This window comes from Crinia signifera, chromosome 2 (assembly GCF_055691185.1).
Source record: "Crinia signifera chromosome 2, ASM5569118v1, whole genome shotgun sequence".
In the NCBI taxonomy this organism is placed as follows: Eukaryota; Metazoa; Chordata; class Amphibia; order Anura; family Myobatrachidae; genus Crinia; species Crinia signifera.
In genome coordinates, this window is record NC_139218.1 from 53751901 (window position 1) to 53767978 (window position 16078).

Genomic DNA, 16078 nt, shown 5'->3' on the forward strand with positions numbered 1-16078 from the left:
ACTGCAAAAAACTGAGATACATTTCTTCACATATGTATTGCACAATAGTTCCCCATTAATCAGGGCTTAAAGTGGTCATGCAGAGGTGGGGGAACTCAGTTCTCTATGCCACCTCCCTAACCCCATTAGGCAGAGACAGGGTCAGTGGTAGGGTTTTTGGCACCCCCTGCAAACTAGAAAGCTTTTCTGTGAGAAATACTGTCTAGGGCCAAAGTCAGTAGCGCACGCAGGGGGGTTTCTGAGTACCCAGAAACACCCCCAGGAGTCTAAGGTTTCTAGTCTGAAAGCTGAGGGTCCCCTCTTTCCATGGGTACAAGAATTTTAAAAATCGGCCCTTGGGAACCGGAGATATCTGACTTCAAAGCAGTGGTCCCCATCCAAGCCTGTTAATTAGTCTTCCCAGTCAGATATTTCAGGTTCTTTCTGACTTAGAGTTTTTCTGAGGGTATATTCCAAAAGCTGGGACTCTCTCTCCCCCCCCCCCCTTTGAGAGACACTAGTAGCTTGTCTCTACTCTTCCCAGAACCAGAGATATCAGCCTTCCAGTAGCTGGTTACTGCTCCAGCTCCACACACCTGGTATGTAGTTTTATATACTCGTTGGCAGATTGCTCTGCCTCCTGAACTCTGATCCCCTAGTCCCCAATACCATTTGGTAGGTGGGATTCTCTAGTTTATAATTCCATTAAAATCTAAGCAATCTATTTCCAGGAACTGGAGATATCTGCAGTCAAGCAAGCTGTCCTCTCTCCAGAAAATTATGAATAATAAGCCCACTCCACTATACACCCCTGCTCTGCATATTAAACATCCTCTACCACCCTGGAAGTTATGTATCAGGGCCCCTTCATTCAGCCCAATGCCCCCTTCTCCCACCCCATCTCCCACCATCTGTGCAGTAAAGGGGTAATTAGTGGAAATTACTGATCCAGGCCCTACATGCTGAGCACCCTACATGCTACCACCCGCGGGACATCAAAGCTTCCCCCACCCCTACTGCTGGAGGATCCGTACGGGCCCCAATACATTGCTATGCCCAGGGGTCTACACTGCTGTTATATATATATATATATGTGTGTGTGTGTCTCTCTCTATATATATATTATTACTATTTAAATAAATTTGGTCTATCTATAATACTTTAACTGACCAGGCATATACTGGGTCACCTAAGTGTCCATCTCCGTGCTTTGCTCCGTCCCTCTGGAAACCCTCTTCTGAAAATTCTGCGTTTGCCCCTGAAAGTGGAGGTTAAAATGTTCCACCTCACCATTAGAGATGGTCCACCCCATTCCCCCCTCAATTTAACCCCTGCCATTAATACATAATGCTGAAGATGGCACCGCTACACTGAATGATCTCCATGCCCCATGAGCCCTGACAAGAGTTGTAGCAGAAGAACCTAACAGCAACCTGGCCTACAATTCCTATCATTATTTGCATTTTAAATATGTATATTAAAAAAGGTAGACCAGAAAACAGGAATAAGAAAAGGATAAAAAAAAATTATTATTCCATTTTAATTCCATGGACAATTTTGTAAAATCTGGTCTACCACTTGACAGCTACAGCATGCTGGGTAACAATGGTGCACTAGCAAACAGCTTATTTATTTGTGATGATGGCAATCTTAAAATATATGCATACTGGCAATCTACCCTGGACCCCTCTGAGCAGGGGCTGGTGTTAGTCACAAAATCAGAGCAGTGAGGCTCCATTCTCTACCTATTCACATCTGTAGCTACAGAGTAAATGGCTGTCAGCATGCTCATTGGTGGATGGCAAGAGCTATCCACCAATAAGAATGCCATTTACTGTATGAAAGCATGTGGAGAGATAGCATAGAAGGGGCATGTTGTTGTTGTTGTTGTTTGGAAGTTATTATTGGTTCCCATGTATGGAAGTATAGGGTGCCAGTTACTTTCTTTGTCCAGGGCCTACAGTGTTGCTAAGATGGCCTTCGATGGGATCTAAGAATTGCAGCGAGTGTTACCTGCCTCAAATCTCACAGACCATGCTATTTGCTACTGTCATGCTCTGTACTCAGGAATTTACCTTGCATTATATTGTTGGGTAAAAGTTAAAGTTTAGAACATGTAAAACAGGGAAGAACAATCTCACTGGGGGCGAGATTCACCAAACACAAAATACCGTAAAAACCCTGTTTGCGGGGTTTTTACAGCATTTTCATATGCAGCAAAGCCCCACCGCCCGGGGCTTCACTGCGGGGGGTTACGCCAGTTCTAGATGGCGTAATCCCATGGAAGCCTATGGGCTTCCCTTCGCGTCCCCCGCCGCCCCGCTCGCCCCCTGCGATGCCCTCCCTCACCTGTGTCCGGACAGCCTCCTGCTATGCTGCCCGGACCAGTGACCTCCTCCTGCCTGCACCTCTTCCGAGTGCAGGGAGGAGGAAGAGGAGCCCTCTCACAGCCATATGAGGGTTCAGGGAGGGAGGGGGGACCCGCAGCACATCGCCGGCCATCGCCTTTGCGTTAGTAATCGCATATGTTACTGCATATGCGAATATTAACAATGCGAGTGCCGGCAATGTGCTGCGGGGGTTATTGGAGAATCCCGCCCTGGGGCCTTTAATGTATTACAGGGAGGAAATGCTTTTTAGCAAGTGACTGTAATGGTCATGGTAATTAAGCGATTGATAAGTTTGAGAACACCCTAAATGTGATAGGGTGTACTACGGAAATGTTTCAAAGGAGGACATAAGTCCGCTCAAAGAATATGTGAGGTGGGGGGAATTATATCATTGATAGCCACTAGAGCAGCAGTTCTCCAACTGTGGTTCCTGACCACAGGGTGGATCCCGACCGTATCAGCATGGGGTTGTGACTCCATGTTGCTTACCATCAGGCTGCGATGAGTTTTCTTTTTTTTTTTTAACGTATATTTTTTTTGGAATAGCCAGCAATTACAACATCCAAGTCAACCAGTATAAAACAATACAGTTAGAAAAATAGCTAATCACATAAATTAACAACTGGTCTGCGTATAACATCCTGTCAAATGTGGCCATTAATTTTCAATTTTTTAGTAGGGATAATAAAGAGAAATAGAAAGATAGATGTATGTAATGTGAAAGAGGAAGGGGAGAAAAAGAGAGAAAAAAAATAAAATAAAATACAGTAAGTAAAGAAATAAAAAAAAAGAATAGAAAGAGAAAAATAGGTAACTAAAGGATAAAGGGAAAAAGGAGAGGCAGACACTGTGCACATTTAAACGGGTTCGGGGTGAGGCCAGCTCATTCCCTACCCGGTATTTGTCTTTGATGCAAATTGTACCAGGGATCCCAGACGAGGTGAAATGTTTTAACCTTGTTGTTTAGGAGGGCTGTAATATACTCCATAGATGCTAGATACCACATCTTGTTGTTCAATGCATTTAAAGATGGGGCCTCCAGTTGCTTCCAACATGTCGCTATAAGAAGTTTCGCTGCGTTAAATAATTGGAAGCAAAATGCGTTCTGGGTTTTAGATAAAGAGTCAAAGGGTTTACACAAAAGAGCATTTATAGGGGTTTTAGGAATAGGTTGGCCAGTTATACTTGAGGCCACCTGTATGACATCATCCCAAAATTTAGAAATTACAGGACACTCCCACCAAATATGGTAAAAGGTACCATTGTGGCCGCATTGTCTCCAGCAGATATCAGAGGAGCCTGGGAAGACCCTAGATATCCTGTCCGGAGTCATATACCAGCGGGAGTAAACTTTGAAGGAGGTCTCTCTAATGTTTGTATTAATTGAGGTTTTACTCACATGCTGCCTCAAATCTGACCAGTCCTCGTCCTCCAGGCTCACACCCAAGTCCCGTTCCCACTCCAACTCAAATTTTTCTTTAGTCGACTGGGTCTGTGGAATGGTCAATGAATATAAAATAGATATAGACCCCTTGCGCCCAGGGCTGTAAATACAGTGTCGTTCGAAAGGGGTAGGATTTCTAAATTTGTCTGATTTGTTGATGGAGTTGATAAAACTAACTATTTGCATATATGCGAAATTAAAGGTGGTTGGGAGGCCATGGCGTTCACAAAGTGATTTAAAATCTGGAGGGGAAAATTCTCCTCTAATATGTCTTACCCTATCAATGCCAGCTGAGATCCAGGGAGCTGAGTATGATTTAACATTCCCTAGCGGGAAGTCAGGATGTTTCCAAAGCGGGGTCAGTGGTGAGGGGTAGGCAGCAAGGGTTAGTTTTTTATTAATTTTATCCCATATCTGTAGAACAGCGTGCACACATGGGACTTCGCTTATTGAGGAAGGCCTCAGTCTTGGGGGGATCCACGGGAGATAACTAACCGATGGCAGACCTATAAGATCTGATTCCAGTGTCACCCAAGTTTTACTACCCCGAGGTGTATGCCATGATGAGATATGACTCAATTGCGTTGCATGGTAATATCTTTCGAAAACGGGAAGTCCTAGGCCCCCAGTTGTTCTTGATTTGGAGAGGATCGATCTGTTAATTCTCGGCTTAGTATTGGACCATACGAAAGAGCCACACAAAGACTGAATTTCTTTTAGAAACGAGAAGGGGACCTTAGAGGGGATTGTTTGGAAAAGATATAGTACCCTTGGCAGGACATTCATTTTTATATAATTAATACGGCCAGTCCAGGAGATAAAAAGAGTGGCCCAGCGTTTTAGATCCATTTTAATGGAGTGTAATAAAGGGGCATAATTCGCTTTAAAAAGTTGACTAAAAGATTTTGTAATCTGGATGCCTAAATAGGAAAAGGAATTAGATTTCCACGTAAAATCAAAACCCTGGTGTAAAAGGTTTGTTATGTCTGGGGACAGGTGAAGTGGCATAGCCTCAGATTTTCTATTGTTGATCTTATGTCCCGAGCATGCCCCATAAATAGAAAGCTCCCTCATCAGGTTAGGAAGGGAAATCAGAGGAGATGACAAGGTCAAAAGTACATCATCTGCGAATAATGATATTTTGTATTGTTTGTCTTTGACCGTGATACCCTTAATATCTGGATTCTCTCTGATTTTAGCGGCTAGTGGTTCAATGCTCAGGACATAAAGCAAAGGAGAAAGGGGGCAGCCCTGTCTTGTTCCGTTATGAAGAGTGAAGGACGGAGAGGAGAGGCCATTAGTGGAAACAAGAGCCAGAGGGTTGTCATATAAAGAACCAATTGCTTTTAAAAAATTGCCATTAATACCATAAGTTTTTAATGTTTGAAACATAAATGGCCATGATAGCCGGTCAAAGGCCTTTTCTGCGTCTAATGATAACAACACAGACGGTAGTTTAGACCTGTTAATGAAAGAAATCAGATTAACAGTCCGTCTGGTGTTATCAAGTGCCTGTCGTGTAGGGATAAATCCCACTTGGTCGGGGTTGATAAGCTGGGGCAGCAAGAGGTTTAATCTGTTGGCCAGTATCTTAGCGAATAATTTAATGTCCGAATTGATCAATGAGATTGGTCTAAAATTAGTTTTACATGTGTGGTCTTTTTTAGGTTTGGGGATGACGATAATAACAGATTTTAATGAGTCTGGGTGAAATTTATCGCCTAATAGAATTTTGTTGTAAAGGGATAATAAGTGTGGAGACAGAGTGGTTGAGAAGGTTTTGTAGTATAGTGAAGAGAAACCATCCGGGCCAGGGGCCTTGGATGATTTTTGTGACTTTAATGCAGAATGTAATTCCTCGGACGTTATGGGCGCGTTCAGGGTTGAAGCCTGAGAATCTGAGAGTTTTGGGAGCTTGCATGAGTCCAGGTATTGTTGGGCTAAAAGAGATGGTGCGGACCTAGGTGATTGAGGCGGAGATAGGTTATAGAGTGATTTGTAGTAGTTGTAAAATGTGTTGTTAATCGAGACTGGGTCGTAAGTTAACGTATCAGTACTATCTCTAATAGCTACAATGGCCTGGGCGGCACGTTTGGCCCTCAGTTGTCTGGCTAGCAATGCGTCTGATTTATTACCCTTTTCGTAGAACCTCTGATTGGCCCAACAAAGGGATTTTTCTGTCTGTTCTGCTAAGATGGAATTAAGTTCACCTCTCACCCCTTGTATTTGTTTAAGTGTCCCAGCGGAGCGAGTCTGTTTGTGTAGGGTCTCTAGGCGTTCCAGTTGTTCAGTCAGAGCTGTGATTCTGCCCGTTAACTTTTTCTTCCTATAAGAGGCGTATTTAATAATTGCGCCTCTGATAACAGCCTTGTGGGCCTCCCACACTGTCGCTTCAGAAGTCACAGACGAAGAATTAAGATCAAAATATTCCTTAATCTGTGACTGGAGAAGGTCTCTAAATTTAGGGATCTGAAGCAGTAACATATCCATCCTGGAGTAAGTGTCATGAGGAATAGAATAAAAGGTGTAATCCCGCGAAGTTTGATGGACAGCCCTCCAGGTATCAAACAGCCCCGCCTCTGTTATTACCTTTTGAAGGGAATCGCCCTGCGTGCTACTGGTAGGACCCTTTTTAGGGGAACTTCTGTCCAACGTGTGCGACAGTACGGTATTAAAATCCCCTCCTAACAAAACTAACCCTCTGCGGATGGGATGTAGTTTATCAAACACATCACGGAAAAATTTAGTCTGGCCTGTGTTGGGAGCGTAAATATTAACAATAGTCATAATTTGGTGACCGATCTGTGCTATTAGAATAATATATCTCCCATCTGGGTCTACAGTTTTAGAAATGAGCTGGAAGGGTACGGAAGAGCGTATTAGAATTGAAACGCCCTGTTTCTTAGAGAAGTTAGTGGAATGAAAGACATTGGGGAAGCGCCTGGAGGACAAGGAGGGATGGGAGTGTTTTTTAAAATGAGTCTCCTGTAATAGGATGATATCACCTTTTTTAGATTGGATGGTTTTATATAGCAGTGACCTTTTGTGGGGAGTATTAAGGCCTTTAACATTGAGAGAGAGTACGGTCAGTGTCATGTTATCGAGGTACAATTTGCTACTTGCACCAGTGTCTAGGGAAGGATTAGAGAGGGAGGAAGGGAGGAGAGAAGAGAAAAGAGAAAGAAGAAGACAGGAAAGAAAAGAGAAGAGAAAAAAAAAGGAATAAGATACGAGAGAGGAGTGGGCAACTTAACCCCCCAATTCCCTGAAAAGAGGGAAAGGCCCACTGAGTGTGCACCCTGAAAGAAAGAAGAGAAAGAAAAAGGAAAACCACCTCCTGATGGGAGGTAGTTCTATACGGGTGCAGAGTTAGGGAAGGCTGTGGAACCCGCAGGTCACTCCACAGGAATCCCTAAAAAATAAAGGGAACGTGGCCTAGGCATGCAAAAGACAATAAATTTTGTTGATAAACGGAACAAAAGAGAAGAACAGGTAAATACAGTATAAGGCGATCCACCCGGTGTTATGGTGCGCCATAGTACAAACTCGGAACTAAGGTAAAAAAAAAAAAGAAAAAACAGAACAATAAGAGCGGGGTTCCGAATTCCTCTCCTCCCCACACACGCAAAATAGTGCGCTCACAGGATAGGAGGAAGAGGAAGGGAAACCAACAACCATAAGCAACAATTTAGCAAAAAGCTATAAGTAAAACACATTTCTAAATGTAAATAAGTGCTATTCATTTCTATTATAACCATGTCAGGTAGGTACGGTAGCACTGTCCGATGCAGAAGCTTCATCATCCAGCTGAAGTAGCTGGAGTCTGCGGAGCAGGCTCTTCCCTTCAGCGACATTATATACAGATTCTTGCCGACCATTAACTTCCACTATAAGACGGAACGGGAACCCCCACTTGTATTTAAATGCATTATCCCTGAGAGATTTAGTGATGTCTCGTAATTCTCTTCTCCGCATAAGAGTATTGGGGGCCAAATCTTGAAAAATCTGTAATGAGCTGTCCTCAAAGCGGATGTGAGAGGAAGAGCGACTGGCCTGAATAATTTGGTCTTTCACCTGGAATGAGAGGAACTTCAGAATAACGTCTCTTGGGGGGGCATCATCCTTAGGCTTAGGCCTCAGGGCTCGGTGTGCCCTTTCAATCTGAATCTGATTTTCCACTAACGTAGGAACCAGCGAGATGAAGAGGCGTTTGAGATATGCTTCCAGAGATTTGGGAGGGACCGATTCTGGGATATTCCGTATTCGCAAGTTATTCCGTCTCTCTCTATTTTCGAGATCCTCAGTCTTCTCCTTAAGGAATTCTAATTCCCGGTGGAGGTAGTCTATGTCATGAGTGGCATCGGAGAGTCCCTTAGACATAGAGTCAACCTTTTCCTCCATCTTAGAAGTGCGTGTGGACAGAACAGCAAGTTCCTTGCGTAGATCTACAGATAATTGTTGCAGATTAGAGGTTACAGTTTTGGTGAAGTCCGCAAACATAGCTTGAATGTCGCTTTTAGTAGCAAAAGTATCTTCAGCTGTATGAGACATATCGGATAGACGTCCTGGAGATGAGGAAGGAGATTGTGTCGGCAAGGCCAGGTCAGGACGGGCAAAATGTGGACGTATGCTTTGTTGAGAGTTTTTTCGACCTCCTTTGGTGGTGCTTTTGCTCATATTGAAGTTGTCGGAATAGCAGAGATCCGAGTCTGTAGTATCAGATAGTTGATTTAAATCCGGGTGGACGGCCAGCTGGTAACTTTACATCATCTTAGTTTTTCTGTGCAGGAGTTTATGCAAATAGACTATCGGGGTTGCTGGTGGGTATTCAGAACTGATAGGTAGGGACCATGTATTCAATGTAATGTCCGTGTCCAACGGTATGTTACGGGCTCAAGTGAACCTAAGAGGGGGGGCCTCTGCAGACCATATACAATTCTGGAGGGCGTCCACGGTCTCACCCCTCAATGCAGGCTCACGCAATTAACCAAGGGGTACACTGAGGTCAAGCAGAGCGTATATTTAAAATGCTGCCCGTAAGCCGTGGGTATAGAGTCCACCCAGCTTATGTGTTATTTAACTGTCCGACTGCTGGGATTCTGTTATCACACTTGTGTTTCTTTTTTTTTTTTTTTTTTCTCTTTATTTCTCCTTTTCCCCTTTTAACCAGAAGATGGAGCTCTAATCACACTTGTTCCCAGATTGACTGAGATAGGAAACATGAGCCCACCAGAATGGGTAAAATAAAGCAGTGATCCTTGGGTCGCAAAAACAGATGGTAACAGCAAATAATAAAGGTTGTGGACAGGACCCTGTTACTAAACAGTAATTCTTAGGAAAGAGCTGGGCGCATAAGTCCTAAGCCCAAGTAACCCAGCATCCACTTTACTTCAGCTTAATTTAATCATTCTCCTGCAGGCAATTCGTTTAAGACATGACCCCACTTTTCCACATGCCAAATCTGTGGGGAGAGGCAGTTCAGTGTGGGGCAATGTAGGCAGTTTCTAATGCAGCTGTGGGAGCCTGTATATGGGTTATAAGTTGGGGAATGGATGGAGGGCAGAGGGAGATGTTTATGTGCCTCACCTAAGATGGCCGCCGCTGGAGGAATGCTGCAGAACTTTTCCCCTGTTCGTCCGCCCGGCACGGGGTGGCCAGAGAGCAAGGTCCAGCTCTCCCCCGCTCCAGGTAAGCCTGTGATTATCTCCAGGGGCCGTGTCCTCCGTCTATCAGCCCGGCGGGAGGCGGCCGTTAGCGCGCGCCCACGCTGCCGCTCCTGGCTCCGGGTCCCCCGCTGGATGCCGCTCCGGGTTGGCGTGTGGAGCCCCCGAGTAGCGCGCTGGGTCCGGGGGGTAGCAGCCACAGTGGGGGCCTACTGCCGAAGCTCCAAGGCCCGCTGCAGCACGAACGGCGGTCCGGCCGTGCGCGTCGGGAAGGCGCCGAAATTGAGGCCCCGGCTTTTCCTCTCCAGCAAGGCCGCAACCTGCAGGAGCGATTAGGAGCGCTCCCCGGCTCTGCGGCACTCTCCACCTGGCACAAGTCGGAAACGGGGAGGTAGGTGATCGAGGTGGGGGTCAATAGAAGGGGTATAGGGGCAATGAGAGGGTAATTTATATAAAAAGGGACAGGAGCTGAGGCAACTTGCGTCCGTCCTGCAAGCTTGCTAGGCCACGCCCCCTGCGATGAGTTTTCTAATTTCTCAGTCAGTGAGTCAAGGAGTCTGGAAAATCAGTTGCATTGTCGGTTACTTCAGACTTGTCATGTCATTGTCATCAAGACAGGAGATGAATCGGGAGAGAACATTTTTGGAAAGTGTGTTGACAGTAGAAGAAAAGTGCAGTTTAGTTAATGCACTTCCCATAGATTATAGCAGGCAGAATACCGATGGCAAAGGTTTGAGAAGAGAGTCCATTGATAAACAGTGGCAAGTATTTATCAGCTTCTCAAGTAGTTTGCAAGCTGTAGAATGTTAGAGCAGGTTAATGGGGGTTGGAGAGCAGGAGAGAAAGACAGGTTTAACAGGTAATCGATGAAGGAGTTAGGAGTGGATGGGAACGTCTGGACAGGTTAAGAATAAAGTGGAGTGTGAAGACTTTCAAAGATATCAAGGGTTTTTACAAGGTAGAGGAAGGAACATTCCTACCAAGAAGAATATTGGAGGTAGGTAAGTTTGTGGAAACCTTTCTGAAAAGAAAGAGTGGCCGATAAGTGGCATAGACTCCCCTCTCAGTACGTAGAGCAGTGTTTTTCAACCACGGTGCTGTGGCACACTAGTCAAGTGTACCACCAGATCTAGAGATGTCCACCCCAGTTTACAGACACTACCACCAGTTCAACTGTTATTTACATTGGCCCCCACAGAACAAAAACATACCAATAGGTTTGTTTTTGTCCTGTGGGGGCCAATGTGTTTTTCCCTATGGAGGTCTGACCGTGTGCCTTGGCGAATTTAACACTTTATTTGGTGTTAAAAAGGTTTTAAATCACTGTGGTAGAGGCTAAGAGAGTAAAGCAATTTAAATGCACTTGGGATAGGACCAGACCTATTCATACAAAGACCTAGGGATTAAACAAATAGGTTCTGAAGCTACCAAAAGGGGCAGATTAGATGGGCTAAAAGGTTAGTTGCTGTCAAATAATTTCAACATGATGTTTCTAAGACCTATTCTTCTGTAGCATAAGAGGAGTGAGGGTAAACAGGTGATTAGAGCAGAAGGGGTGTATGTAACAACACAAGTAGTTAGTAAACTGGCGCAATTTTGGAATAAATTAATTAAATAATTAGCAGCCTGTGGATCCCCCGGAGACCATCAACCTCCAAACGTGGCACAGATTTTTACAGAAAAGGGGTTGGGGAACCACTGGCGCTTCAGGGATAAGTAGTATCTCCTTTAGTGGGGTGACTGGAATACCCGATCACTTGTTCCAATTTGTATGCAAGATCCTTCCAATCCTGGGACGTTACTATTACTATGTAACTATTTATTATTTTAAACTTGTATTATCACGTACTAATATAATAGAACAAAAGCCAGGCTACAGGTGTACGCTCATTGGCCCGAAAGAGTCATGTGATAGTTGGCTTCACCTGTAAAAGAGAGCGTAGGAGACACCACGGCAGATCTTGAGGAAGGAACAGCTGTTCCGAAACGCGTAGATTGCCGTTTTCTGCCCTTTCACTAAGGCAGTCTGAACACAAAGAGGACAGGAGATCTGCACCCAGGAGCGCACATCAGCGGCCACGTCTGCAGCGTCTTGCCGCCGGACCAACAGCACCATCCTGGGGTTCCGTTTTTCCTGTCTGCCTACTTTGTACCCCATTCCATGTACATACAGCCTTTTGTGAATACCTTTTATCGTGTGTGAATAAAGCAGCATTTTTTATCCCTGAAGCACCAGTGGTTCCCCAACCCCTTTTCTGTAAAAGAAGGGATGTATATGCTGATGATTTCAGTGAGAAATTTAAAATGGCTGAAAGTTGTGAGACGTAAGGGACGGAGGTCAGTGTGGTAGACAGTGAAGCAACTTGATGGTGGAATAGAGGCAGTTGTTTATCGACTGAGTGGAAATTAGAGATATATGATGGGTTTGCTTGACCAAATACTAGCTAGCAGGAAATATTTGGGAATTAATTTGTTGGTGGTAGTAGTAGCTTAAGTGAAGCAGGGAAGAGTATTACGTAAGTAATGTTAGGTGTTCTTGTGTGTACTGTATATTGATTTGTGTGCAGTTGTGGATGCAGTAAGTAGACGGTGATGTAGGAGGAAAACACACTGTGATCAGAGAGCAGGAAGCCAGACTTTGAGAAGCTGGAGATGGTAGAGAGATAGAACTAGACATTTCAGTTACAGGTATTGGTCATCGTGACTGATGGAATATAATGACCATTGAGAGGAGGAATTAGGTTTGGAGATGTTAAAGTTGGCAGTGCCCGTAGGGTTTTACCTAGGGATATTGAAATCCTTTTTAATAAAAATGCTCAAAATTCAGTAGAATATAAGGTACGGTAAAGTGGGGCAGTAAGAGATGGAAGGTATTGGGAAGTGGAGGCGGGAGACGAGCTGTATTCCCTGAACTTCAAAGGAAACTCTGACCAGGGTAGAATCACATGGAAGTTATAGCCGAAAACCATAGGAAACTTACTCCAATTTATTTTTGTTAACCCCTTACCGCCGCAGCCTGTTTTTGCCTTCCTGACAGAGGCCTTTTTTTCAAATCTGACATGTATCACTTTATGTGGGGATAACTTTTTTTTGCTTTTACTTATCCCAGTGATTTTGAGATTGTTTTCCCGTAACACATTGTACTTTAAGTTAGTGGTAAATTTTGGTCGATACAGTTTTTTTTTTTTGTGAAAAATACCAAAATGTCGTAAAAAAATTGAACATTTTGCAATTTGCAAAATGTTAAATTTTCTGCTTGTGAGACAAATAATCATACCACTCAAAATAGTTCATAACTAACATAGACCATATGTAAACTTTATGTTTCATTCATTATTTCAACTTTCTTTTATTTTTTTTGGACACTAGGGGGCAGCAGAGTCAAAATTATATACATAACACAGTAAACGCTGCAATTGGCTGTTCACATTTGAACAGCCAATTGCAACGATCGCCGATCGGGGGGGCATCGCTGCCCCCCCTGGGCAATGAGGGAAGATGTCTGCTGTCAGGGACAGCAGACATCGTCCCTCTGTCACCGCGTCTCTAGACGCGGTGACACTTTAAAGTCATGACGTACATTTACGTCATGTGTCGGGAAGTACATCCCGACCATGACGTAAATGTACGTCAAATGTCGGGAAGGGGTTAATCTGGTAGACCCCATATGAGGAAGAAGCCAAACAAGTGGATTTGAGCAACTGTGAAGAGATTTGGGGGCAGAGGTATTAGGCCTGGTGAAGAGATAAAGTAGAAGGTGATAACGCACCAGCCAATCAGCTATGTTTGAAAAAGGACAGTTATGAGTAGATTGGCAGTTTCGTTGTCACCTTCCACTTTCTCGTCACCAGACTTAATACATCTGTCCCTCAGTGAGCGAGGAATAGGTTCAAAATGTGATGCAAGATCTGGCATGCACAGCACATGGGGATATGAAAATGAAGGATGAAGGGTTGAAGGTACATAGTGAATTGGAAATGTGCTACAAGGAAGAACATGAATAGATGTGATTGTGTAATGTCCTAGGTTTGGGAGAAATGCCACCAACTAAGAGGAGGAAGAGGTAGATGAGAAAGAGGTAGTAGTACCAGGGAGGGAGTAGTGTGGGCTAGGTAGTGATGAGGCTGCATGGAGCATTTGCTCATTGAAACAAGGTAAGAAATGGAGAAAGGGCTGAGTTTTGATGTTTTACAGCGAGATGGTGGAAATAACTAGGAGGCAGCAACAAGAAAATTATTTTGAGACGACAAAAGAGAATTGGTATAAAAGTGTCGGAATCAGCCTGAACAGGGCTAAGAAATGGTGGCTGAGTGTAACTAACAAACAAGGCCATATGTGATTAGAGGAAAAGGATGTTGGTAAGCATTTGTTAATAGCAGAGAATGAGACCACAGGACGAGATGCAAGGTAGCCTAGGTTGTGTGAGGTCACAAATGTTTCCGGAAATAAAATGGTACCAAAATAATGTGATGAAATCATGAAACATGGTTAGCAAACTGAGTCTATGCAGTCTCCAAAGGGGTTGGGATCATTTGGTCTAAAGCATGATGGTCAACATGGGAAAAGGCCGACATGGTTATAGGTCGACAGGTCATTAGTTCGACATTGTCTAGGTCGTCAGTCAAAAGGTTGACATGTTTTTTACCTGAATGTCAACACAGTTAACATGGACACAGTTTAAAGTGCATTGCTGGCTGCGCTCGCTATGCGTCAGGCACGGTCAGGGCCGGCGCCACCACTAGGCAAATCTAGGCATTTGCCTAGTGCGCCAGCCACTGGAGGGCGGCACTTCGCCCCTCGCCTCTCGCATGGAGGCTGCAGGGGTGTCCGTGCCGGGTACCTGCGGTGCTGTGTGATCTGGCGGCAGGGTCCCTGCAGTGATGCGCGCTATCCGGCAGCCAGGCGGCGCGGGAAGCGCTGCTGGGTTTGAAAACATTCCGCATGCTGATTGGCTGAGATTCAGCCAATCAGCATGCGCCGAGTTTTCAAATCCATCAGTGCTTCCCGCGCCGCTGCCTGGCTGCCGGATAGCGCGCATCACTGCAGGGACCCCGCCGCCAGATCACACAGCGCCGCAGGTACCACTACCCCCCGTAGGCACCCGGGCGCCCCACCCCCCCTCTCCTGGGGCAGCCGGTGCCTTGCACCGGCCCTGGGCACGGTGCCTCGCTACAATCTGCACACTATTTTATTCTCCCACCACGCCCTAGTAGAGGGTAGGGCATGAAACACCACCATAACTTTATATGTCATGTCATATGGGGAGTTTAATCAATGTCTTTTGATTATCTTCTGTGCATTTGAATAAATCCTCTTTTTAAAAATATGGCACCATATTTCTGAAGTCAATGGAACATTGTGCAGGTGGAGGCTGGGTAAGTATATGCAGTGGATGCAAAATACAAATACTATATACTGTACATAACAAAGGGATATATTTGGTTCACATCAATGTTTTTTTAATATATGGATATATGTTGCTATAAATTATATCTGAAATACTCTGGTTTCTTCATTCACCTGTAATTAAACTGTGGCAGAGGGGTATAGATGATATGTTTTGTTGTTTATGCAGGAAGTGGATTTGAAGTTGAGTAGCAGCGAGACACCTACTGAACCAGCTACATCTACGCCCGCAAATACCCCACCCTCTACCTCTGACAGTTGGTCAGATCTCCATGAATGGTTAGAACTGTTAGACAAAACTACTACATCTGCTGCACCATTGCTACAAAGTACAGAGACTGCCACGACGTTGACTCCTGAGAATAAAGTGCACTCGGCTGAAGAGTTTCAAGACGACACAGACCCTGCACACGCGTCCACCTCATCTGAGAGTGACTGCGATGGAGACTTATCCCAAGCAGAGATGCAAGAATTGGCTTCGGCAGTGATGGAGTTTAGCAAGGACCTCCTGAAACAAGTCCAGCTGGAATCTAAAAACCCAAATGTAGTTGTGTCACCTTTAAGCATTGCTCTCGGGCTCTTACAACTATCATTAGGTAAAGGGTCTTTAACTAGTTTTCTTTTTCATATCGTAGTAAAGTATCTATAGGACCATTCCGATGAGGAAATCCAATTATTTTGCGTTGGTAAGAACGTAATACAAATATAATGTTGTTTAATAGCCAAATGCATAGCGCAGCTCAGAAACTGGCTGATCATTATCTGATATAGTGCCCTATTCAGAGTTGATAGTATTCCTTTTTTATTTAGCTCCATATTGATGACTGGTGCAGTCATTTTTATTGTGTAACTTTATGACCGGAAATCTGCAATATTATCATTTTCAGAGTGTTAGACTGAGACTTCATGGGTCCATCGGCGAGTGTAGCCTCCACAGAAGCTTGAGTAATCCATTATATGTAAATACTGCTAGTACATGGTAATTGACCAGATTTAATAATAGCAATTGGAAAAAAGGAGTGTCAGCGCTGGCTATACCAATGATTGAATCAGACGGTTCTCAAAATATAACAAATTTAATAACATATAAAATACAATATAAATGAAAATAAATGTATTGGATAAAAGGTGTGAATCAATTGGCTGAATGTCCAATTATAAATCTTAAAAAGTATATCACCGGGATATTTGGGCTT

General features: G+C 44.3%; 1 protein-coding gene across 4 annotated transcripts in view; it reads left to right on the plus strand.

Moving 5' to 3' along the window:
* The window catches only part of SERPINF2 (serpin family F member 2), a 40169-nt gene that overhangs the window by 12510 nt on the left and 11581 nt on the right, over positions 1-16078 (plus strand). For all 4 annotated transcript variants that reach the window (XM_083172127.1, XM_083172128.1, XM_083172131.1 and 1 more), the window contains exon 3: positions 15052-15478. In XM_083172127.1, coding sequence (XP_083028253.1) covers positions 15052-15478 — 427 coding nt within the window. The remainder of the gene's footprint in view (positions 1-15051; positions 15479-16078) is intronic.